At 40.7% G+C, this 26,730-nt stretch overlaps 1 protein-coding gene across 1 annotated transcript in view; it reads left to right on the top strand.

Annotated features, from left to right (window-relative positions):
- The window catches only part of LOC126355394 (dynein beta chain, ciliary), a 677,699-nt gene that overhangs the window by 406,617 nt on the left and 244,352 nt on the right, over window positions 1–26,730 (top strand). The window contains exons 45-48 of the mRNA XM_050005692.1: window positions 11,311–11,484; window positions 22,183–22,375; window positions 22,555–22,667; window positions 26,342–26,535. Coding sequence (XP_049861649.1) covers window positions 11,311–11,484; window positions 22,183–22,375; window positions 22,555–22,667; window positions 26,342–26,535 — 674 coding nt within the window. The remainder of the gene's footprint in view (window positions 1–11,310; window positions 11,485–22,182; window positions 22,376–22,554; window positions 22,668–26,341; window positions 26,536–26,730) is intronic.

The raw sequence follows: 26,730 nt of genomic DNA on the forward strand, positions 1-26,730 counted from the left end.
ATCGTAGGACATTTCCAGGGGCAGATGTGTACTCTGACCACAATCTATTGGTTATGACCTGTAGATTAAAACTGAAGAAACTGCAAAAAGGTGGGAATTTAAGGACATGGGATCTGGATAAGCTGAAAGAACCAGAGGTTGTACAGAGTTTCATGGAGAGCATAAGGGAACAATTGACAGGAATGGGGGAAAGAAACACAGTAGAAGAAGAATGGGTAGCTCTGACAGATGAAGTAGTGAAGGCAGCAGAGGATAAGTAGTTAAAAAGACGAGGGCTGCTAGAAATCCTTGGTTAACACAAGAAATAATGAATTTAATTGAGGAGAAAATACAAAGATGCAGTAAACGAAGCAGGCGAAAAGGAATACAAACGTCTCAAAAATGAGATCGACACGAAGTGCAAAATGGCTAAGCAGGGATGGCTAGAGGACAAATGTAAGGATGTAGAAGCTTATCTCACTAGGGGTAAGATAGATACTGCCTACAGGAAAATTAAAGAGACCTTTGGAGATAAGAGAACCACTTGTATGAACATCAAGAGCTCAGATGGAAACCCAGTTCTAAGCAAAGAAGGGAAAGCAGAAAGGTGGAAAGAGTATATAGAGGGTCTATACAAGGGCGATGTACTTGAGGACAATATTATGGAAATGGAAGAGGATGTAGATGAAGATGAAATGGGGGATACGATACTGCGTGAAGAGTTTGACAGAGCACTGAAAGACCTGAGTCAAAACAAGGCCCCGGGAGTAGACAACATTCCATTAGAACTACTGACGGCCTTAGGAGAGCCAGTCATGACAAAACTCTACCAGCTGGTGAGCAAGATGTGTGAGACAGGCGAAATACCCTCAGATTTCAAAAAGAATATAATAATTCCAATCCCAAAGAAAGCAGGTGTTGACAGATGTGAAAATTACTGAACTATCAGTTTAATAAGTCACAGCTGCAAAATACTAACGCAAATTCTTTACAGACGAATGGAAAAACTAGTAGATGCAGACCTCGGGGAGGATCAGTTTGGATTCCGTAGAAATATTGGAACCCGTGAGGCAATACAGACCTTACAACTTACCTTAGAAGAAAGATTAAGAAAAGGCAAACCTACGTTTCTAGCATTTATAGACTTGGAAAAAGCTTTTGACAATGTTGACTGGAATACTCTCTTTCAAATTCTGAAGGTGGCAGCGGTAAAATACATGGAGCGAAAGGCTATTTACAATTTGTACAGAAACCAAATGGCAGTTATAAGAGTCGAGGGGCATGAAAGGGAAGCAGTGGTTGGGAAAGGAGTGAGGCAGTGTTGTAGCCTCTCCTCGAAGTAATTCAATCTGTATATTGAGCAACCAGTAAAGGAAACAAAAGAAAAATTCGGAGTAGGTATTAAAATTCATGGAGACGAAGTAAAAACTTTGAGGTTTGCCGATGACATTGCAATTCTGTCAGAGACAGCAAAGGACCTGGAAGAGCAGTTGAACGGAATGGACAGTGTCTTGAAAGGAGGATATAAGATGAACATCAACAAAAGCAAAATGAGGATAATGGAATGTAGTCGAATTAAGTCTGTTGATGCTGAGGGAATTAGATTAGAAAATGAGACACTTAAAGTAGTAAAGGAGTTTTGCTGTTTGGGGAGAAAAATAACTGATGATGGTCAAAGTAGATAGGATATAAAATGTAGGCTGGCAATGGCAAGGAAAGCATTTCTGAAGACGAGAAATTTGTTAACATCGAGTATAGATTTAAGTGTCAGGAAATCGTTTCTGAAAGTATTTGTATGGAGTGTAGCCATGTATGGAAGTGAAACATGGTCGATTAACAGTTTGGACAAGAAGAGAATAGAAGCTTTTGAAATGTGGTGCTACAGAAGAATGCTGAAGATTAGATGGGTAGATCACATAACTAATGAGGAGGTATTGAATAGAATTGTGGAGAAGAGGAGTTTGTGGCACAACTTGACTAGAAGAAGGGATCGGTTGGTAGGACACATTCTGAGTCATCAAGGGATCACCAATTTAGTATTGGAAGGCAGCATGGAGGGTAAAAATCGTAGAGGGAGACCAAGAGATGAATACACTAAGCAGATTCAGAACTATGTAGGCTGCAGTAGGTACTGGGAGACGAGGAAGCTTGCACAGGATAGAGTAGCATGGACAACAACAACAACATCTATGCAGGGATTTGAATGCTGTCAACAGAAATGTAATTTCAGTGTTGTAACAATAGCATCACATAAAACTCACCTCCATAGCCTAGGTTGCAAATGCAGCCTGTGCAGTGGCACTAGACTGGAGGTAGCCAATTAAAGTCCTACTGGCAGAAGAAATTTTCACCACCCAAATTTGGCTTGCAAGGGAAGGTGAGGTGGTGGTGTAAAGTTCCTTATCAACATACTTAGGACTAATGTTCCAGAATTAAAACTCCAAATCCCTAAGCGGTGTTTCATGCAAAGAGAACTTGTGACACTGCTGATGGGGATCTATCCATCAAATGGGAACATTAAGCTCAGCAGACCACTTGAGGCTTTTCAATAGTATTACCCTATGTACCAGCACCAAGTTTCAAGTTTTTCGTGTTCTCACCACATTAAACACAAACGTGTTACAACACTTAGCACACTCCTGTTATAGTCACCTACACTTGACATTAAGTTAAACTTTTCTGCCTTTTCATCCAGTTACCATTCATAATACCAACTAGAAATTTGATTTCAGTCATCTTGTATCCTCTTACAGTCAGTCTACCTTAACACCTCCCATTCACCACAGCATCCTCAGCAAATAACCGCATATTGCTGCCCACCCTGTCCACCATGTCATTTACAGGGTGGGCAGCAATCTGTGGTTATTTGCTGATGATGCTGTGGTGAACAGGAAGGTGTCAAAGTAGACTGGCTGTAAGAGGACACAAGATGACTTGGAGAAATCCCTTCTTGAACTCATGTTTTTTCCTCTGCAGCATTGGCTGATTTACCAGTCTCCATTGGCTCCATTCACAGCACTTTCATCTTTTGCAAAACATCAATTCTGACACTCACATAAAAAACTACTGTGACCTTCACATTATAAAATCTCTGTGCTATTTTATTATAGTTTTGGAGTTTAAGGATTATATGCATATAATGTAGGTAGCACTTGAGCAGCATTGTGATGTGTCAGACATGTAATACAAATAGGAACATGGCTAGATTATAAAGACTGGGATGCTTTTGAAGATTGTCTCAAAATAATGTGCTATTCTTAATTAAACATTTTGTTCATGGAGTATCTGCTTAGACTGTCTGTGAAATCATTCACATGGCCAACTCTTTATTTGCTCATTGCATCACACTGTTATATGAGCAAGCATAATCTCCATTTTATGAAAATTGATAAATGCAGTGTTATTTCTGCTATAACCTTTAATCACCAATAATTGCGTGGACATTCAAACACTCTCTCTTAGAAACAATAGCTGGTTACATGATAACAACTCAGTATCTCATCTTCGAGTGCCGATATGTGACATGTGGCTGGCACCGTTCGTATCTAGGTGGCGCTCCTGTGCTCAGCCGAGTTGCGGAGCGCCTCTATCGCCGTTTGCGCGTTCTGTCGTGGTAACACTGTTAAATGTCATGGCACTGTCACAACACTTTTCCCCCCTTGGAAAAAAAAGAAAAAAAAAAAAACAAAAAACACTCACTTCCTTGGAGGCATGGACAGTGCGGAGACATCCATGGCCTCTTGAGAGGCCCTGAGAAGATCCTGCGGAGAGACACGAGAGTATGTTAGAAAATTTCCAGGACGGAAGCTCGTGCTGGGAACGTGCCTCCTGGATGAGATGATGGGTGAAAACTCCGGAGCAGCATCCATAGGTGTCATGGACCTGGGGGTGTGTTCCAGCGAGATGGGTCCCGGAGAAGGCGTAGTTGTGACTGGGGCCGGTTCCGGCGTACTTGGAAGCAGTAGCGACGTCGGCTGCATCAACACGTATGGTAGATTGGCAGCGGTGACAAGACTGGCTTCTCGGGCTGGTGGAGGCGAAGGAAGGGGCGGTGGCACCAGCGTCGCCACCACTCGTGGGCGCATCTGGTCGTAATGGCGAACAAACGTGCCATTTTCCGTACGTATTTTGCAAAGCCGGCTGCCGCGAAGAGCCTTGACCACCCCTGGAATCCATTTGGGGTGAGATCCATACCCTCGTGCCCACACGTCGGTACCCACCGAGTATTTTCCCGCACTAGGGAATGCAGCAGAAGGCCTGACAGGGTGAAGCAGGTGCAGTAGAGGGCGCAGTTGGTGGCCACGCAAGAGTTCAGCAGGGCTGCAATCACCCAGAGGCGTGAAGCGATAAGGACTCAGAAATAGCAGTAGAGCGTCATCTGTGGAAAAATCACTAAGGAATTTTTTCATCTGGCTTTTGAAAGTGCGGACAAGGTGCTCGACGTCCCCATTCGATTGCGGGTGGAAGGGCAGTGCTGTAACATGATGAATCCCTTGTCTAGAACAAAAATCACAGAAGACCTCCGAAGAGAACTGAGGCCCATTGTCCGTGATGATCGTGGATAGAAGACCTTCTAGCGCAAAGATTGCGGACAAAGCCAGCGTTGTCACTGCAGTGGTGGACGATGGACATCGAACAACAAATGGAAACTTCGAGAAGGTGTCAATCAACAGTAGCCAATAAGTACTGCGGAAGGGGCCGGCAAAAACAGCGTGCACCCATTCCCATGGCTGCGCCGGATCAGACCACGGATAGGGTATTGTACGAGCTGCAGCCAATGACCTTTATGCAACAGTTTGAGAACATCTTTGTGAAGAGAGACTGGCACCACGACCCGTGGAGGTGCGCCATCCGTGGGCAGAAGAACAACACCATCACGAACAGACAGACGAAGGCGCAAAGCATGGTAGTTGCGAAGGGGATCCGATGCCCGGCTCTTGGTCCTGTCCGTCCAACCCCGTTGAACAAAACCGATCACTCGACGCAGCACCGGGTCCCACGCAGTAGCCGACGCGACCTGCAAACCTGTAAGTGGAAAACCCTCGACGGCACAACATTCTTCGTCATCAATGTGGAAACAGAGTAGTTCATCACGATCGAAAACCGGGTCGGGGCCCATCGGCAATCGTGACAATGCGTCAGCGTTGGGGTGCTGGGCCGTGGGACAATAGTGAGTCTCATAGTGAAAACGAGACAAGTATAAGGCCCAACGTTGCAGGCGGTGAGCTGCCTTATCCGGAAGCAACACCGATGGGCTGAACAGAGAGACAAGCGGTTTGTGGTCGGTGATGAGGTGAAAGAACCATACAAAAAAACAATGAACTTTTTTAGTGCATAAATGATAGCGAGCGCCTCCTTTTTGATTTGAGAGTAACGCCGTTGCGCATCGTTGAGGGTCTTGGAACCATAGGCGATTGGTTGTTCCGAGCCATCCTCATATCGATGGGCGAGAACAGCCCCTAGGCCATACTGTGACGCGTCAGTCGCCAGAACCAAGTGCTGACCCAGACGGAATGTGGCAACACAAGGTGCCGATTGCAAATGAGCCTTCAGGCAGACAAAAGCCTGCTCACACTCCTCGGACCAACAGAAAGGGACGATTTTGCGTAACAGCTGATGGAGAGGATGAGCTACCGCCACCGCAGATGGAATGAATTTGTGATAACAAGCAATCTTGCCTAGGAACGCCTGAAGTTCTTTGACCGTAGACGGCGGGGAGTAGAGCGTTAATGGCTGCAATGTGCTGACGTAGAGGACGTATTCCCTCACGGGACAAGTGGAAACCAAGATACACAATGGAGGGTTGGAAGAACTGTGACTTCTCCAGATTGCACCTCAACCCAGCCGAATGCAAAACCCGAAACAGTGAATGCAAATTGCGAAAGTACTCCTCAGTGGAGGCCCCCGTGACAACAATGTCATCCAGATAGTTTATGCAGCTGGGAACAGAAGCTGTGAGCTGTTGCAAAAACTGTTGAAAAATGGCCGGCGCACTAGCGACGCCAAATGGTAACCACTGGTACTGATACAACCCACAAGGAGTGTTGATGATGAGAAATTCCTTTGAAGAAGCATCCAACGGCAACTGATGGTACGCCTCTGATAAGTCAAATTTGGAAAAGAACTGGCCCCCAGCGAGCTTGGTAAATAACACCTCAGGATGAGGAAGAGAATAAGTGTCAATGAGGCTCTGAGCGTTGACAGTGGCTTTAAAATCACCACACAATTGCAGACTCCCGTTTGGTTTAGAAACCACCACGATTGGCGATGCCCATTCGCTGGAGGTAACAGGAAGGAGAATCCCTGAAGCTGTTAACCTGTCTATCTCAGCCTTGACATGTGCACGCAATGCCAACGGAATAGGGCGTGCCCGGAAGAACTTAGGGCGAGCTGTAGGTTTAAGAGTAATGTTGGCTTCAAAATCCTTGGCATGACCCAGACCAGCAGAGAACACAGACGAAAATTCATAACACAATCCATCCAGCTGCTGATACGGAATATCCGCAGATATGAGGTGCACATCATCATCAATGGAGAACCCGAACAACTGGAAAGCATCATAATCGAACAGGTTTTCAGTGCCCGAATGATCCACCACATAAAACGTGAGGAGCCTAACAACAGACTTGTAGGCAGTGGAAGCATCAAACTAGACAATGATAGGAATTTTCTGTTTATTATAAGTTCTCAGATTTCCCGTAACTGGAGACAAAGGAGGGGAGCCCAACTCCAAATATGTGCGAGAATTAATTAGAGTCACTGCAGAGCCAGTGTCCACTTGCATTCAGATGTCTTTATCCAGAACACGAACAGTAACAAATAACTTATTTGTTTGAGAAAGCACACAGTTAACATGCATGTCCTATGCCTCGTCCTCATCGACGAGAACTTTAGGGGACTGACACGCAGAAGCAACATGACCTTTTTTACCTTTTTTCCTACATGAATTACACGTGGGCCAACGTTTTGGACACACGGCCCTGTCATGTTGTACGAAACAATGTGGACAAGAAGGAAGTGCGGAACGAACCTGCTTCTGTGGTTGCTATTTTTACTGCGAACGTTGCGGCCCAACGCGACGTTGTTTGCGCAAGTGAACTGCCGCCACATCTTTGTTCTCCTGTGAAACAGGCAAATTGTCCATGTTGAAAGTGGACTGTACAGCATATACATCACTCCACGCGCCTATTTGCGCTCCAGCAGCGTGAGACACTTCAAAGGATTGAGCGATGCTTAGAACTTCTGACAACGATGGGTTTGGCAGTTGTAGGGCACGTTGCTGAACTTCTTTATCAGGAGCAAGCTGTAGAATAGCATCCCTAACCATTGAATCAGCATAAGACTCATGATGAGTGTCCGTGACAAATTGACATTTCCTACTCAGACCGTGTAGTTCCACCGCCCAAGCCCGGTAAGATTGATGGGGCTGTTTATGACACCGGTAGAACTCCACATGGGCGCCAACGATGTGGGTGTTTTTTCAGTAATAGTTAGACAATAAGTCACACATTGCTTAGAAGGACAGAGAGGCAGGTTCCCGCAGAGGGGCTAACTGAGATAGCAGCTGATAGATCCATGGGGAAATCCAAGATAGAAATAACGACTTACACATAGGAGCGTCGACAACGCCAAAAGCCAAGAAGTGTTGCCGCAAACGCTTCTCATAATCCTCCCAGTCTTTAGCGGCCTTGTTGTAAGGAGGGAATGGAGGCGGAGAAGAGGAAGACAGACAATGAGTAAGCGACGTTGACAACGCCTGAATCGCAGCCGTCAGCTGTGTTTGTTGAGCCTTAATAGCAGCCGTCAGCTGTGTTTGTTGTTAAATGAGCACTTGCATAAGCTGTTCCATGTCTGCCCTATCACGAACATGCAAATCCACAACGCAGTGAAAATATCCAACCTCGTCGCCAAAAAGTGTTATAACCTTTAATCACCAATAATTGCATGGATATTCAAACACGCTCTCTTAGAAACAATAGCTGGTTACATGATAACAACTCAGTATCTCGTCTTTGACTTCCATGCCGTGACATGCGGCTGGCGCCGTTCATAGCTAGGTGGCGCTCCCACGCTCAGCCGAGTTTCAGAGCGCCTCTATCGGTGTTTGCGCGTACTGTCGTGGTGGCACTGTTAAATGTCGTGGCACTGTCACAACAATTTCCTTGTTAGGTAACAAATGCAAAGCAGTAATGCATAAAATATAGATAGTTGAATGTTTACAATAGGATATGGTTTCATAGACAATACAAGAACCTGATACATAAAGTGTGAAAAGAGTGCTGAAACTATGTGAAAACAATAGTGTGATAAATGAAGGTTAAGGGCATCTGCAGCAAAGTGAATGATAAAGTTGGGAGAGTAGGAACATCTGAGCCTGTCTACCTGTAAGCTCTTGAGACCAAAAAAGTGAGCCAGCATGTCAGTTAATTATTCAGTTTGTATTTTTGTCTTCCAATGACAGAGAATTGTGTTACTCAGAATATTCACATTATACTAGGGAGGAGTGAAACTGGCAGCTGGAGGGGAAAGTATAGAAGTATAGACAATACTCACTCCACTGTTTTTTGCATCCTTCCCCCTCAAGTGTTGACTGTACACCTTAGTTATCACAAGGCAGAAGACTTCAGCCTACATGTGTCAAGGTGAAGCCAGCTAAATATGTCATCAGGCAATGCTGTCTGGCACATCTACACACAGTGCATTACAAGAGATTTATTTGAAAATGATATGATAATCAAAACTGGCAGACAGCACATTGCAATAAAGATTGAGTCATTGGAAGTGGACAGTTACTTATTTTAAACACTTTATTATGAAGGCAAAATTATATGTCAGGGAAATGTTTGGAAAACACTATAGGGAAGCATCAGACTTTCCATTTACTGTATTATTCTGAGATTTAGAAAGTATATTACAGTCAAATACACTATTACTTCTCATTTGTTAAATTTTAAAGCTATTACAGTTTTGACTGTGTGAGCATGTAAGAATTACTTAACTTTGCATATTGGCTTTAGTACAAAACACAAAACAAATGTCATCTGCTCCCTACATATAACATTGAGAAAACTGCTGGCACAGGCAGTGTATGTCTGGCAGCAGACCTACCTCATCTTGAGAAATTTTTTGGAGGAGACAGGAAAGGGAGCAGACATTGGAAACAGTCTTTACAGCTTGGCGATGGTGGTGGGGGTGGGGGGGGGGGGGGGAGTAAACATAACATTTAATGCAATTTACTGTTGTTTAATTGCCATGTTATGTATAACTCAGAGTATCAAAGCTCTCTACCTGAAGAGTCAACACTTTCAACTAACTATTTTGAAGATTTCATCTTTCAGAAAGTAATTTTACTGTAATTTTCAGTGTGGAAAGTGCACATCAGAAAGGAAATCCATCATCATCCTTTTATTTATATCAGTGCAACCTAGATAAACCAAAATCATGCTATGAAGCATATCTGGCAGAATATGAATGTCAGCACATAACTGCTGCTAAGCTGTCAAGTTCAAATTGCTTGTGGCAACTGACCTGGTTCAGCATTTCCACTTTTGTATAGCAGCCCAAAATTGAAATAGTTTTCTCTCAGCCCAAAATTTAAATAGTTTTTTCTTGTAGTCACTGTTCAATTTCTTTTTCCTTCTTTGTATTTCAATCAAGAATTTTCTGTTTTTTCTTGAACAACATATCTAGCTATGTCCATTACAGTTGCACAACCCTCTCCTAAATTGTGCAATAATTATAAAAATCAGTACTTATGTACATCACTATTCCTGTTTTCATGACAATTGCTTGATTATGCAGGATGTAAATTGTATCCTTGCAGTTTTGGCGAAACCATATTCAGGGATCTTGAATGACCAACAGTAAGTCTGTTTCCTTTGCCAGTCATCACTTGCAAACCATCATCGACCTTTTAATCATGCCAGCTGTGCTCCGTGGCATGATTTTTATTTTGCCAGATCTCACTGAGATAAATAATAGGACAATGATGCTTATCTTTCTGACGTGCATATCCCTGCCACAGCTGTAAAATTAAAAAGGATTCTGGTGAACAATGTTTTTCTAGAGATAATCCAATTCATTGACAATTCTTCTTCCATTAACATCTTTCCTTGGAGATTGTACTTTCATAAATATTATCTGTATGGTTTTTAGTGGAACACTGCACACTCTTGCAGTCTGTGGTGTTGATACAATTTCTCCTCTTGTGGCATTGTCTTTAAAGTCTCCAAGAAATTTGTATTCCTTGTACATGACTCTACTGTAGGGCTCTTTGTGTCTTAAGACACAGTCATCTTAATTTGCAAACAAGGAAATCAATGCTATGTGATGAAAATCTCAAGTCTCTTTGCAAATGTAGCAAAGTGAGCATATAAGCAAATGGTTGGTAGCAAAACAATTGCAAAGGCATATCAACAGCAGCATGAATGAAGTGAAGAGTTGCCTCATAAATGCTGATAACAGTTAGTGTTTGGGTCTTCGCATCTTATAATCGTACCTTGATGGCACTAGTGGCAGAAATGACACGGTGACAACAGTGTGAGATTAGTCAGGGACCAAGCCAGACTGGGCCAATGGCTTCTCATTCACACTCACAAAGTGAAGCTAAGGGGTGGGAGAACTAACCTACACCTCCTAGCTTCCACTCTGATCTGTAGTGCAGTAGATTAGAAATAAATGTTAATAAACCAATAGTAGCTCAACTAGTACATATATGCTTAAGTTTCAACAAATACAAAGAGCAAAGAGTACAATTTATTTCCCAACATTTGTGCTCTTAAAGGCAATGGAAAAACGTGGAATGTGTTAGGATTTTTTAAGGGGGTCATAACTTGTGTAATTTTCTTTTTTTTAAGTATTTTCATTCAGATGCTATCTTTCAACAACAGTATTTTTGATAGATTAAATTAAGAATGTTCATAATACTGATATGAAAACACAGCTTTCAGCTGTAATTAGTTTGGTGGAAACAAGTATTTTAACCACACTTCTCTCAGTTCCATGTTATTAATTCAGGTAGACGAATATTTTTAATTTCTTTTAATTTATTATTATTATTAATTTATTTGTATATAATTATTTGTCTAAGTCTTGCAGTTTATGTGGTAAAAAAATGAAGATAAAAAAATAAGGTGCTTCATCAATGAAAGGAACAAATAAAATTTTTGGTTTAAATTTTTTCTTTATTTTTTTTTTCTTTATTTTCCTGCTTCACTTGTAAACAGATATTTATGATTTGGATTTCATGGTGGTAAAAAGAGATATTTTAATGGTTGTGTTATTTTGCTGTCAGTATTACTGCAAAAAATTTGAAATAAATTCTTTTTTCAGAATATTGACTACCGTGTAGAATTTACAAAATGGTGGGTGAATGAGTTCAAATCAGTGAAATTTCCAGCCCAAGGAACAGTCTTTGACTACTACATTGACTCAGAATCCAAAACATTTGTGCCATGGACCGAGAAGTTACCTCGTTTCATACTTGACCCAGATATACCACTTCAGGTAATTAGATTAGATGACGTGAGTAATTCAAATAATGTTATTTTCCTCTCCTCAGTGGGCACTGTTTTTTAATAAGATGAAATTATTGCAAAAATCTGTTATGATGTTGACCTGAAACTTTCACAGTTGACAACTAAAGAACAGGCATATGAATTCAAAATACTTTTTGTTTATAACGTATCCTTGTAGTGAGGAGAGTTCAGAGACAGTTTAAACAGGATGGTGATTCTTCTGTAAAATGTGGAATTCTTGGGGGATTACATTTAATCTGGAAAAATCAGGGAAACCTGAGGAAATTACAGGAATTTCATGAAATCTTGGGGCAGTCTTCATTTTTCACTTAGCTTTGAAATTGAACTTTATTGAGTTTTATAAATCATAAATTTTAAAATACTTACTGTTTCAAAGTGTGTTAATTATGTGAATATTATTTTTAATAAATTATTGATGATTAAAACCTGCAGTTACACTGCTGCTTATGGCTGATACATAGCTCAACTGAGAGGGAAGAAAAGTCATTATTGTTGTATGCTCTCTCCCCGCTTACCATTAGTTTGTCATGAGCTTCTTGACACCATCTTCCTCCTCACACTTGAAATTCTCAGGGATGTTTTTCCTGGTTTAAGTGGCTATCCTTTTAAAAGAATAACTTCATTTATAATGTCCTTGGATGACTATCCACACAACTCTATACAACAGAAATATCTCTCCTACGATGTTTTTTGTGACATGCCTACATGACGCACTCTAGAGTCATGGTAAGTAGCATCATGAAGACCTGGACGTTACTGGGCCAGTGTTCAAAGCATGTGAACACTGAACTAATAACAAGACTGACATTTTCGCATACAGACGATAGAAGGCCCAGCCAGGACAGGACTGGTGATGTCCGGACTGATGACGGGGCTGATGTCACCACTGACAGGCTTGACGGTGAAGGGGGAAAACCATAACAGGGCCAGTGCCAACAGAACTGACATTGAGATTAAGTGGCATCATGGGCTATGCCAAGAGTGACAGTACAGCCACCATAGAACTTTGAGAACAAGACACAGAATGGCACATGGCACAACAACAACACTCCAAAGAACCTGATGGAAGATGTACCAGCTGGCCACATACAAAACTGACAGATGCCCTGTCTGGACTCTGTTCAGGAGCAAGCTCACTCAAACATTGTGAAAATGACTGACTGTCATTAACTAAGGACGTGGGGCGTGCATTTCTCAGCCGGAGGTGAGTGACATGAAGAAAATGTACATTTAACTGTTCCACCAGTAAATCATACTCTTAAGTTCTCCAGGGGAAAGTCGGGGAAGAACTGACGACACTGATGAAAAATTTCTGCAACTACACTGGTAAGAAAATGAGCACTGCATTGCATACATTTGATGCCATAGGCCATAAAATGCAACTCAACTGTTGATGGTACATTGAAAACACACAAATGGGAGCTGCATGCTGAGACACAACTGTAGTAGGCAAAACCTGAGTGAGCTGAATTACACTACCCTGTAACAACATCTGAACCTGCTGCTCCTGAAGGGAGTGACATGAGACAGTAGCAGCTCCGACAATGAGATAGACATTATAAGGAACTTCAAACATGCAGTCTGTGCATGAGAACACTGTCCACGAATGACAAACTTGAACCTTAAAATACTGAAAACAACAGACCAGCAGCTTGAATGAGAATATGCATTGCTACACATGGTAACAAGTCACCTGAACTATGCTGAAAGGACAACTACTAAGACATTTGATGCATAGACCTAAAATATTATAAAACACACTTGTACCAGGTGGGAGAGACAGATTCTTCACAAACAAAACTGTTTATCTGATCATCAATAAAGTACTCTCATACTCATGAGTGATCAAAGACACTTCAGAAGAATAACTTTATTAACAAAATGAAACCCAGTTATAATGCTCTTCAATGAGTATCTTCACAACAGTGTAACAGAGACATCTCTCCTATGACACTGTCTGTGATGTACCTACACAACGAACCCTAGAGTCATAGTAGGCATTGTGTGAAGATGTAGGACATTAATGCCCAGGTGCTGCCAGCATGTGACAGTTGATGTGCTGCTGGTGCAGACCACGATGAACTGGAACAGGTCTACTGGCATGGAACACAAATGAAACTGTGGGTGTGCCAACTTGTAGTGCTGGGACGGAACTGCTGATGTGGCCAGATGGTTCTGCCGACTTGAGGTGTAAGGTGTAGCTGTCGTCGCATGGTCCATTGGTACCCTAAATGGTTGGGAGCAGATGGATGTCAGCATGGCACAGCAAGGGCATATGACCTGGTGCAGCAAAGTAGTACCCTGCCAACAATGGACTTTGCTGCGACAGGCGCAATGCCTGTCGGTGAGGTTGATGCCTCCAGATGCTGTGGAGGTAACATGTAACTTCATGGTAAACATCCCAGGTCATACAAGGAAATATCTTGGTGTTGATGAAAGCCATTTACCCACGTCCTCCTGGTGGGGTGGCTGCCCGCACTACTTGCTTGGTGTGTGGAGGAAATGACTACCAGGCATAAAAACAGATTCATCCAAATTCCTTTAAGATAAATAACTTTCAATATCTGTATTATCAAGGAAGTGGTTTTCTGAAACCACAGAAAACACACAAATCCAAATTGTTTAACTACAGAATTGCATTATATGTTAATTAAGGAATCCAGAATGAAAACCTACTTGTAACAAGAACTTAGCATTCAAAACTCACAATCTTTTTCATTGTTGGATAATTCATAATGTTAACCTAATTTATGTGAGATCAGTTAATTACAATTCCTTAGATTGTGGAATCATCAATTGCTTGGATAGAAGAGGCATTAAAAAATAAATTTTAGTTTAAAATTGTTTCAGAATTGGTTTACTATTAAAATGTATGAATTTTTGACAAGTTAAACTGATGCAAAGTTGTTTGTTCACCTTTGCTGCTAACTCTCTGGTTGTAAGTTACCCTCCACAAATTGATACTTGACGATATACAAAATCTGAGTTTCCTACATTTCAACAATAGAAAATCTTGTATGGAATAATCATTCAAATTAAGGATCTACAATTACTCACCTGTTGTGTGTGGTGCATAGAAACACAAAAGGAAACGGTATTTACACTAGCTTTTGAGCTCTTTCTCTTTCTCTAGCAAAAGTACACGCATTCACACATGCAACCGCAGAGACATCCAAACATACGAACATGCAGCTGCTGTGAAACTGACTGTTGATTACTAGTTATTGGGAGCATTGCCTGTGAGATGGAGGTGGTGATGGGGTTGGGTAGAATGTGTGAGGCAAAGAGGGGGTAGTGAGTTAATGAGAGCAGGTCTTTCGACAGATGACTCAGCAGCTGCACAACAACACAAAAGGGGTTCAAAGGGTAGAGCATATAAGAGGTAGAGAGTGGGAGGGGGCAATGGGGAGAGGAAAGCTGGAGTTGAAGAGGAAGACAAGGAGGGGAGAGAGAGAGAGAGAGAGAGAGAGTTTGGCAGATAAAGGGGGAGGGGGTGGGGAGGCTCTCAGATGTGAAGGGAGGCAATACACAGTGTGGACAGGGAAGGAAGAGAGAAAGAAATAGGTGAGATGAAGCAGTGGGAAAGTGGTTAGCAGAGGTTTAGGCCATGAGGTTTGCAAGAGTGCACAGTATGCTGGAGAGATAGTTCCCACCTGTGTAGGTCAGAGAAAGTACTGCTGAAGTGGAGTATCCAAATCACTCATGTTTAATATCTGTTTAAGTCATTTGTGTTGTGGTATATGGCATGTTCAGCAACTGGATGGTCAGTTTTGCAATTTGTCATAGTTTTGTGGTGGCCTTTCATGTGATTAGGAAGTTGTTTGATTCTTCAATTTCTCCTTCATCTGAAAATAGTTTGTGGATGAAGTGCCAGATGTCAATGTCCAGTGCGAACAATATTTTGGAGTAAGGATGATGTGTAGAAATATTGGGCTATGGGGGAGAGGGGGAGGAGATAAAAGCACAGTGCTGGCTCTCCAGCAGCCAGTTCATCAGTGCATCCGAAGTTGGCAGTGGTCATTTGCTGAAATATTGTACCTGTTGGACACTGATGTCCAGCAGTTCACCAGTGAACTATATTTAGAGACAGCTGTTTACTTGTCATGCCCACATTAAATGATGCACAGTAATTGCAGCATTGTTGACATACAGCATGGCTGCTTTCACATGTGGCCCTGCCTTTTATAAGAGGGGAAATGCCTGTGACTGGCTGCGGTAGGAGATGGTGGCTGGCTGTATGGGACAGGTCTTGCACCTGGGCCAACCACAAGGAAATGACTCATGAAGTACAGGATTGGAATAGGGATGGACAAGGATAATCTGCAGGTTGAGTCGGTGCCAGAACATTACTTTTGGTGATGAGGGGAGGATTTTAGGTAGGATCTCCTTCATCTCAGGGCACAGCAAGAGGTAGTCAAAGCCCTGACAAAGGATGTGATTGAGCTCTTCAAGGCCAGGGTAATACTGAGTGATCAGAGGAATGCAGGTCGGTGGCTGGTTAACTGGTCTCTTGGTTAACAGCTCTACTGGTGTTAGAGGAGGAGATTGTGTGGAAAATCAGTTTGTGAATGAGCTGGACAGGACAGTATCCTTTTCTCCACACCCTTCACCCTCCCTCCACCCGCCCCTGGCCTCCCTTTTCTTCCTCTCCTTGACTTTCTCACGTCTACCCTCCAAATGCCTTCCATCTCATAAAGCAGCTGATTCATTGGTTGAAAGGCCTACCTCACACTACCCCACTATCCCCTCATGGCCTTGTGGGTCCTTCCCTACCTTCTTCCCTGCATATCACAGGAGACTGTTCTCAGTAATTGATAATCAACGTGCAGTCTTGCCATGGCTGCATGTGTGTATGTTTGGGTGCACCTTTGCTAGAGCAAGAGCAAGAGCTAGAAAGCTATAGGTGAGAGATTGCCTTCCCTTTATTATCCCACATTTCAGTTATTTGTTCCTTTCCTCATCTGTGTCATATGACCGTTGCTCTGCCAGAAAATCATCAAGTGTAATTTCTCTGGCGTTTTAAAAGATATTTTACCATTTGAAATGGCACAGAAGTTAGCATTGGGCAGTAACATGGATCAAAAATACCTGTTTGGCCATTTTAATTTCGATTATCCATTATTACTGTAAATTTGTTAATGTGAATACCATGATGGATCCTTTGAAAAGGACATGGCAGATTTTTTTCCCTGTCCTTGCTGTTAATGCTCTGTCTCTAGTGACCTCACTCTCAACAATACACTCTTCCTTTCTTTTAAGATGTTTTCAGTTATGATGTTATATGTAGGTGGAGCCAGCCCACAATACTTTTATGTCCTTAGTTATAAGGCCACACACAAATAATTGGTGATCCATGAGTGATGATTCGCGGGTAGTATGCCAGTACCACTTTTTTACAGCACCACCCAACCAAGCTCAGTTCAGCATAATGCAGATTAAGAAATAATGCAACTAAAAAGATGGTCCTGATCAAGTATGAATGAAACCCAATCATGACTGTGGAGAGGGCATGGCTAGTGCCCAGTATGATGCTGTGGCATAGGCAGAGCTGGTGCCGGACTTGAGCTCAGCACGAGCTTGACAGTATGCCCAATAGATGGTCCACTGGAGGCGACCAACATTAAGCCCAGCGAAAGACTGCCTGCTGGAGGTCTGGTGGTGACTTAATGGCATCAGCTAGGATTCAGCAAATCAGTAGATTGTTTGTCAGCAGTATGGTGTCCATAAGAAGCTGTGCACTTGTAAACAGTCTTCAGAAGAAAAAATGCCTTTCACAAGCTACAGCCATAGTGCTGAAAGCTGACATAGGCAGCGTATGGCTACTGCTACTGATCATGAAGTGTTTCATGTAATGCCCAGTGTCACTGGAAAATGTCATTTTTATTCTCATAATAAATAAAACGTTGTGTGAATTGTAATTTTATGCTTCCAGTCAGTAGAGCTGTTTGAAGTTGGTGTGAGTTTAAAGAGATTTATTTACAGTAACAACAAAATGTGAAAATATTAAATGTTTTCAGAACCTTCTGAGTAGGCTGTAGCTTCTGTGCTATGCTATACTGTCTTCATACTCCCATCAGACCTTACCACCTTTGTTCCTGTGTTAAGAGACTGTATAATCAACACAATACAGCAGCCAAACTGTGTAATTACTGGAAACAATGATTATTCTTGAGGCCGTTTTGTTGCTGTCAGTGTAGATCATCGAACTCAATATCACACCAGCCTAATATGGGGTAGTTCTAATACCTGAGCTATGATTTTTACAGTGTTTTATTTTTGATGACTAATATTATTTTTTCTGTTGTCTTTAGAACTTGTATGTAATACCACAGGATTTGTATCTCTGTTTGTAGATTACAACTAATGCTGCTAAATTATCTTTAGAAGTACTAGAATGATATCCTTTAGGAGAGAGACCTGGAATACTGAGAGAAACCTAGAGTAGCAACACTTGACTGAATTAGTTTGGTGGAATATAGTTTTTGATACTGCATTTGTGTGTATATTTCCAGTTGACATTTCAAAAATAAAGAGAATCCAACGTTCCAGTATGTCTTACAGCCTTCATCTAATGCATTTCGGGACAGTCTAGCTGAAAAATAAAGATTATTTCTGTGCAGTTTCTAATGTATTGTAATTTTATGATGTTTTGATTAGGTCGCTGTCTTGTCTGTTTCTCCATTTGGTACTAATTTTGTAATTAATTTTAAATTATCTTCTCAATAAGCTAGAGATTTGAAACCTTTAACCCAACTCTGAATTGGATGTCACTGGAATATTAACTAACTCCTTGTCAGATGTGTAGCAGAGTTTACTTGTTTTACTATTATCATTTAAATTTTCAATATAGTAAGAACAAGATGACACTGCAATATTAACTTGCCTCCTTGTCTGGTGAGCGGTGGAGGTTACTTTGTGTGTCACTGCCATTTTTCTATTTTCGTGTTCCAGTTATGAATGGTTCACAGGAACAGTAGTTGTTGGTAAGCCTCAATGTGAGCTTTAATATCTCTAATTTCTACTTTCCCAGTTTCTTCATGATTTTTACACATTAGAAGCAATATATTGGTTAACACAGGTGAAGAGAAATGGAAAAAAATTGGCATTTACTACGTATCTCTGTTGTAATCTCATCAAAATGTTTGAAATTGATTGAAAATTGTCACACACCCAAAACTAAATAGCACAAAATAACTATTTAAATCAAAATAAATGTTTAATTTACCACTTTTTAGATTGGATTAAAAGTATAAAATAATTTCTCCAGCCCCATACAGATTCCTAACCCCATACGGATAGTCCTATACCCACATTTTTCGTTTTAAAATTTAGAAGTCTTTTCAAAGCTATTAAAAATTCACAATCACATATTTTCAAGGCTGTGCACATAGGGTTAGGAACTGGTATGGCGCTTGAAGAAATTATTTTATACTTTTTAGTCTGATTTAGAAATGTAGTATATTAAAAATTGATTTTATTTAAGGAATTATTTTATGAAATACACAGTTTTAGGGCATATTCCACACAACGTCTGATCTGTTGATTATTCTTTCTGCCATATACCACCACTATTATTGTCAGAAAATAAAAAATATTAACAGATTAAGCTACACTGTAAATTGACATGATTGTTACCTTTTGAGGTAAGGATGCAATGGAAGAAAGTGCATATTATGGATTGCAGTTTACTGTAATTGGAACCTGCCAAGGCTGAAGACTTCAAAGGCAGGAGTCTGTGTCTTCCATCTACAGAACAAAAAAACTGACATGAATTCTGAACAGAATGGTCAGCAACCAATGTGCAGACGTGGTGGCAATGGCCACACCTTTCACAGATGTGAGTTTCGTATGTAAATTGATAAAATCCAACCATTCTGCAGTTCTTTGCTGATGTGCCAGTGTAAACACACTAAAATCTGTTATTTCAGATTTCAATGTGGTTTATGCAGCTACAGTGACACAGAACCACATAAAGATTGAATTATATCATTACATATGGAATTGACATATGTGAAAGTTGTGTTCATTACAATCACATTCATAAGGAACTTGTATTAGGGATGCAGTTAGATAAGACTTTCTCCACACTAATGTGTGGAGATAAAATATGTCACTACAGTATCACTCTTGACAGAGGTACTATGAAAATGTCCAAGGCGCAAAATCAGCTAATAAAGAAAAAGCATGAATAAAGTCTTTATTTCAAAAATAAAAACAGCCTACGTATGACACTATCTTCCCTCAATAAATTTATAGTGGCTGTGGTCCTGCTCATGCAAAAAGCTGTTTAAATTATCATTGGCCAGTTTTTAAAAGTAGGGTTCTAATGGTATATTTTTGAATAGTTAGAAACACTGCATGATCTCAGGTGTCCTCCATTTCAAGCTCTTGTTTCAGTGTAGTCTCATTGATTGTAAAAACTGGTGCACAAATGGTACCCCATGATGGGTATTTTCCAATTGTATGACATTCAGCATTCCATCACATCAGAATAACATTCTTGGAGAATAATGTTTTTTTGTGGAATGGAAGAGGCAGAGGTATCAGTTAATTCAGAACATTCCCTGATATTAATATGTGTAGCTACATTACATTCATATGAAACCTGTAATGAAAACAATAAGTCTGTCTGAATGTGGCTGCTGCAAAACACTTTAACACAGCTTTCTTTATTTAGCAACAATTGCCTGCCAATCAGTAGGTGTGGGCAAGGTCATAAAATATTTATGGAGAGGAAAACAATTACTCCATCTTCCTGATAATGCTTTTGTCTTCAGTGCCACACACATTCAGGAGGAGATAATGATTTTGTTTCTAGTATTAATCAAATTTGCAATTATTTTTAATTCACAGAATGATTCAGGATAAATGTCACATAATTTGTGAGGTGATTCTACAGGTGAAAATAAACTGCAAAAACCCTATGAACATGTGATTTTCGATAATTATGGAACAGGAGTGGGTTGAAGACTATACATCCAAGAATGAAATATTGTGTTGGCATGGTGCTGGATGGATTAAAGATGGGATGGATGACTGATCCATCCTGCAAGAGGTGTTCAAATGTTCAAATAGCCTCCCCCCCCCTCCCCCCTCCAACTCAGTGCACTTGTCAACATGTTGGAGAATGTGTTGTGTTGCACATCAAAAACATCATCTTGGCAGACTTTAAGGCACACAACAGTATCGATGATACAAGTGATAAAGTTCTTCATGTGTATCAGTCTTCATAGCATATACGTCGCCCTTTACCCTGCCCCATAAACAGGAGTCTAATGGGATTAGGTCAGATGATCTGGCAGGCACTTAGTGGGTTGTCCACAGCCAAATGTGTTATTCAGATACTGGGATACTAGTCTGGTATAATGAATCGGTGATCCAGCACATTGCAGGTTCATTTGCTGCAATTGTTCTAATGTTACATCTTCCATAAGTGCAGTCGGTCTTCTATAGGAAATGTGTGTGTGTTGTGGCTCTCATGCAGTGTGGCAGGAACACTGGCAATGGGTCATCAACTATACCAAACTAGATGTTCACTGATAACCTAATTTGGAATCTTTTTTCTGTATTGTCATTTGGCTTCTCCATCACCCATGTATGAGAACTGTGGGTGTTCATGAACCACTGCATGTAAATGTAGCATCATCTGCAAATAAAGTATTGCATGACGTCTGTGTATAGCCATCATCCACAAAATTATTGTCTCCTTACTGAGTCACCTGTGTACAGATGTAGCACGGGCTGCACATGGAATGGATACAAGCCTTTTGAATGTAACATATGCCATACGCGCATTTGAGTAATATCGAGCTGATGGCTAATGTGTCATGTACTGGTGGTGGAATTCTGTTGACCACGGCAATAATGTCGTCCATTTCCTCAGCTGACTGGATGGCCTCATGTTCCGATGTTACATGTACATTATGTGATGTTCTGGATTCATGCATCGTTTGAAAAATACTCCGGCACAGAGATACTCCGACACAGGGGATTTGTCAATCAGGACATGGGCACTGCCACTACAGTACCCGCACACAAAAAACATGTTTGCATATTCTTTGTGGGTGAAAGTATGCAGCATGTTGGTGTATAAGGACACAGTGGACTTGCTCAATTAGACAACATTCAAGCTCAAAACCCACATGACCTCATGGCTGCTTATTGATTCAACCCATGATTGCAGACTAGTACGCTTGCTGCTGTTGCCTTGGTGCAACATCACAGTGCTGCCATCTGTTGGAAAAACCCCGTAGGATGGATTGGTCAGCTGTCTCACCATTACTCAATCCACCACACTGTCCATACAGCATTTTGATTAGCAATATTCACACTTGTCTTCTTATCCATTTGTGGACATGTGTAGAATTCAATCTGATCCAGTTCTGTAACAATCATAAATTGGACACATGTTCATAGCACTTTTATGGTTTATTTTCACATGTAGAATCACCTCACAAATTATGTGACTTTCCTCCTAAATGACACTGTATATCCCCTGTAAACCTACCACTTCTTCACTTATTATTGTAAGTTCCAAATGGAACTCCAAGTTGCAAATGGAACTCCTGCAAAGACCTGTGTAAGCTGAAATGTCATAAGTATTATGACAAAAATATAAAACTATTTACCTGTATAGTAACTTACATGCAGTATTTGTTTCTTTTAGGCTGTTTTGGTGCATACATCTGAATCCATTAGGGTACGTTTTTTTCTGGATATGCTTATGGAAAAGAGGCAACCAGTGATGCTGGTAGGGAATGGTGGTGTCGGGAAAACAGTACTAGTCAGTGACAAACTGTGTAACTTGTCAGAGAATTATGCTGTTGCTAATGTGCCATTCAATTTCTACACCACATCAGGTAAGGAAATGTGTTAACCATGGGTCATCATGTATTTGTTTCAAGAAACAGGTAGTTGAACAGCTTTATTCAGCAAGTGAGATCAGTGCTGCTCTTTTGCATATCCATTATCATATTGTAAACTCTTTACAACAAATATTTTACTTTTAAAAATATGTGCTGCATTTGTTATTCAACAGAGATGCTTCAGAAAATTTTGGAACGTCCACTGGAGAAGAAAGCAGGAAGAAATTATGGTCCTCCAGGAAACAAAACATTAATTTACTTCGTTGATGACATGAATATGCCAGAGGTAAACCATTTCAAGAAAATAGAATTGCATGTTACAGTAAAATAGAATTATATGTTATGGTCAAAATGGTGTGTATGTACTTTTGACATAAACAGTGGAAAATCCAGGATGGAATGACAGCAATGTAAAAAGGATAGATTGTACTCATGTTGTAGAGAAGGTATTAAGTGGCAGACAGTCACATTGGTAGAATACTGCTAGATATTACTTCGCTGTCAGACTAAGCTCCTTGTCAGATGCTGACAGAACACACAGACATTCACAGATGGCAGTGGCCACCCCCCCCCCCCCCCCCTCTCCCTCACCCCACACAATGTAAGGACTGCTGTTAGGCAGTTAGACTTGATTAAGGGGTTCTGTCAGGAGGGGCAGGTGCAGGGAGAAAAGAGGAGCTAGAGGATGTGGTTGCCCCAGGTTAGCAGCAACTCAGGCCAGGAAGATTATGCACCTGGACTCAATCTCTTCCCAACAGTTGCCCCTTCCCCAGTTCTATATCTCCCTCCCAGTCCACTCCCCCATGTCAGTGTCATCATATGCTGCATGAATTCCCCTGCTCCATTGTCCATGTGCTGCATTCCTATCATGCACACCTTCTGTCTCTCCCTCCTACATTTTCCATCTCACACAACTGCTGTCTTCCTCTGAGCTGTTATCCACCCACCCCAAACCCTCCCTCACACTCCATGCCTCTTTGCTCCACCCACCCACTCCACCCAACACAACCCTTCACCCCACTGTAAATGCCTTATTGATTCCTGTTGTTTGGCAGCCATCGCTGACTCAACATGGAGTTTTTGCCTTCACTACTAAATTATTGGTATGTGTACCTGGTATTTTCCAAAATGCCATGCATAAAAATGGGATTTTCGGGTACTCATACCTCAGGTTCTATTCATGATACAAGGATAAGGTCAAGTGTTGTGGATAGCCCTTGTTCTAGAGTCCATTTTTTATACCCAACAGAAGAATCATCTTAGTGTCACTATCCTACAGTACAGGGTCAAAGTATGAATACTACACACATCCTCTTGCTTAGGCAAATGGAGCAAATCAGTTGGTTCTTTTTGTTTTTGATATGGTCTGAGCCTGATGGAACTTATGTTGAGGCACTATTGGTTCATGGACAGTTCCATGGAAAATCCCACAAAAAGGATATTTTTACTCTTATTTTAGGCATTTCCAGCAGACCAAAACCCAGCCTAGGATAAAAGATGGCTATGACCAGAAAATGACTGAAATTTTTGTGATATATTCATGAGATCATGATCTTGAGCAACCTTGAAACTTTTCTTGATATCTTTGCCCATTTCCAAAATACAGAGGTTACACTATTTCTACAAGTAAAATTTGGCATAAGGTGAAATCTAAATAATAAATAACCACAGCAAATTGCTCAAATTTTAGCAGTATATTCTGTCACCAGTTTCAAAAATCTTTATCCGTTATTGAGAAACATCCTAAAATTTGTCTTTTGGGAACCAAACCTAAGCTGCAGTTCCTGAGATGACTATGCACAGCAAATAGTAGCAATTTTGTGTGTGTGTGTGTGTGTGTGTGTGTGTGTGTGTGTGTGTGTGTGTGTGTGTGTTCGTACGATCCTGAACTTGAATAACTTTGAAAATTTCCTTCATATCTCTATCCATTTCTGATATACAGAGATTGTAATGTAAAAATAGGTGTGAGGTGAAAATGTAGTTTATAATGTGACTTAGGATGGAGAAATATACTGTAAAGTGTCTCTGTTATCATCTGGGAATCCTGTGTTGTACTACTGAAGCACATACAAAATATTTTTGCAAGTAAAATATGGCTTGAGGTGTTGTATACTTAGTTTGACTAATACATTTCTTTTCATATAAGTTACTTGCCCTGCTGCAACAGGAAAAAGAAGAGAACAAACAGAAAAATGCTCCTATCGGAGCACAAACAATGCGAATATCTTCTTGTTTATTTGGAAGACTCTGTCTGAAAAGTGGGTACAACTGCCTCATTCTCCCTTCCTCAGCATCTTTAAGAATGTTACCAAAATTTTTGGCATGCAAATATATTCACACTTGTTTGCACTGAGAGAAGAAGACAATGACTGCAGCAGAATGATGGAAAAGTAATAAATACTGGAAGACAGTGAGTGGAGGATGTGTTACAGAAAGAGCAAAAGAGACAATGGCACTGTAAGAGAAAGAGGGGGGCATCATGGTATATTAGCAGTAAGAGGGGTACAGTGACAGTGAGAGGAGACTGTGGCAGTACGACAGAATGAGGGGAACTGTGGCTGTAGCACAGGAGACCGTGAGAGAGAGAGGCAGAGATGATGACAATGAGTTGGGCTGAAAGACTGAGTGAGAAAGGGGAAATGGAAGTGGATAAGTATTAGCGACTTACAATGATGGACTAGTGAGTATGTGTGACTTAGAATTAGGATGAGCTTGTATGATGTTAAAAAATTCACAAATATGTTTGGAAATTTTTTTAAAAGTACTGAGGAAGGGAGAATGAGGCAGCTGGTACCCCATATTTCAGCCAGAGTCTTGTAAATAAACAGGAACATATTCATACATTTTGTATTCCAATAGGATTATTTTTCTGTTTGCTTACATTCTGCAGTACTTTCCGTGCCATGTTTAGAAGAACTTAGACCGATAGCTCAGTAATATTTAGCAGTATTTTATCAATGTATCTGTGCACCACTCAATGCCTCTTCCTTGTTTATTGTTAATTTATGACTAATTAGTCTCACAGATATTTTACAGTCTTACGGTATTATTTTAATGCAATGTTAAGTAAATTTCTGTGTGATGTAAAATGGTGCAACTACATATCACAAGAAAATACAATCATCAAAATTATAAATGAACTGAAATTATAATATGAACAGAGAATATCTTTTTACCAAATAGAAAGACAGAGAATGACAGAAAATGTTAGCTTTCAGAACCAGGTGTTCTTCCTTCTATCAAAAGAGCATTAATTGGATGATAAGAGACTGCGTAAGTAAGAGAGAGATAGAAAAAGTCTCAGGAAAAGTCATATAGATAACCATCTTATTTTTCCCTTTCATCCTATATATTCCCTTTGACCCACAGTCATGGATTACTTCCCTTTATATCTTTTTATATTTGTAAGCTTTAGCAGTCTCATTTTTTGTCCAAGATCCTCTCTTCTGATAGAAAAAGGAACTGTCGGTCTTACTATATGTTTACAAATGCTGGTGCTAGGTGAAATGTCCAGATTATAGATAAAAGATACCCAGGAATTATCATAGTTTCTGAGTCCACCTCTGTAGCACAGCGGTAGCATTACCACCTACCACGCAAGGGGGCCTGGGTTCTATTCCCAGCAGGGGACTCCTCGGTGTCGTGTGTCCATCATCATTTTCATCACCATCAACAGGCAAGTCGCTGAAGGGGGTAATGTCAACTAAAAAGACTTGCAATACAGGGGCCAAACCACGAAGGGGATATCCCAGCTGATAAATGCCATACGATCATTTCATTTCATTTATCATACTTTGTAACTTGGTCTCAGTGATGGTGATCATTGTTGACTGATGACCCAGCACTGTGTACAACATATTAACAAGGACAGGCAAACACATGAAGACTGAATTTTACATTATGTATTTTCCCATATTAAATGCATTTGTGATCTAAACTAATGATTATTTTGCTTCACAGGTAGATGCATATGGAACAGTCCAGCCACATACTCTTATTAGACAACACCTGGATTATAGTCACTGGTATGATCGTACAAAACTCTCATTAAAGGACATTCACAACTGTCAATATGTGGCATGTATGAATCCCACTGCTGGTAGTTTTACAATCAACCCACGTCTTCAGAGACATTTTTGTGTGTTTGCTGTCAGGTATGTATTTCAACTAAGTGACATCTTTTCTCTAAAGGAGCATCTTGGTCATTTCACTTATAGGTAATGACATGAAAATTGTTGAATTCAGCTGTGAGTTTTGGAAAGATCTGTTGTAGAAGCTAGTTAATTTTAGAAGCCAATCAAAATGTTTGGCAATTGGAAAAATTAATTATGCCAGATTTCTTTTTGGTG

The sequence above is a fragment of the Schistocerca gregaria genome, chromosome 3 (genome assembly GCF_023897955.1).
Source record: "Schistocerca gregaria isolate iqSchGreg1 chromosome 3, iqSchGreg1.2, whole genome shotgun sequence".
NCBI lineage: Eukaryota > Metazoa > Arthropoda > Insecta > Orthoptera > Acrididae > Schistocerca > Schistocerca gregaria.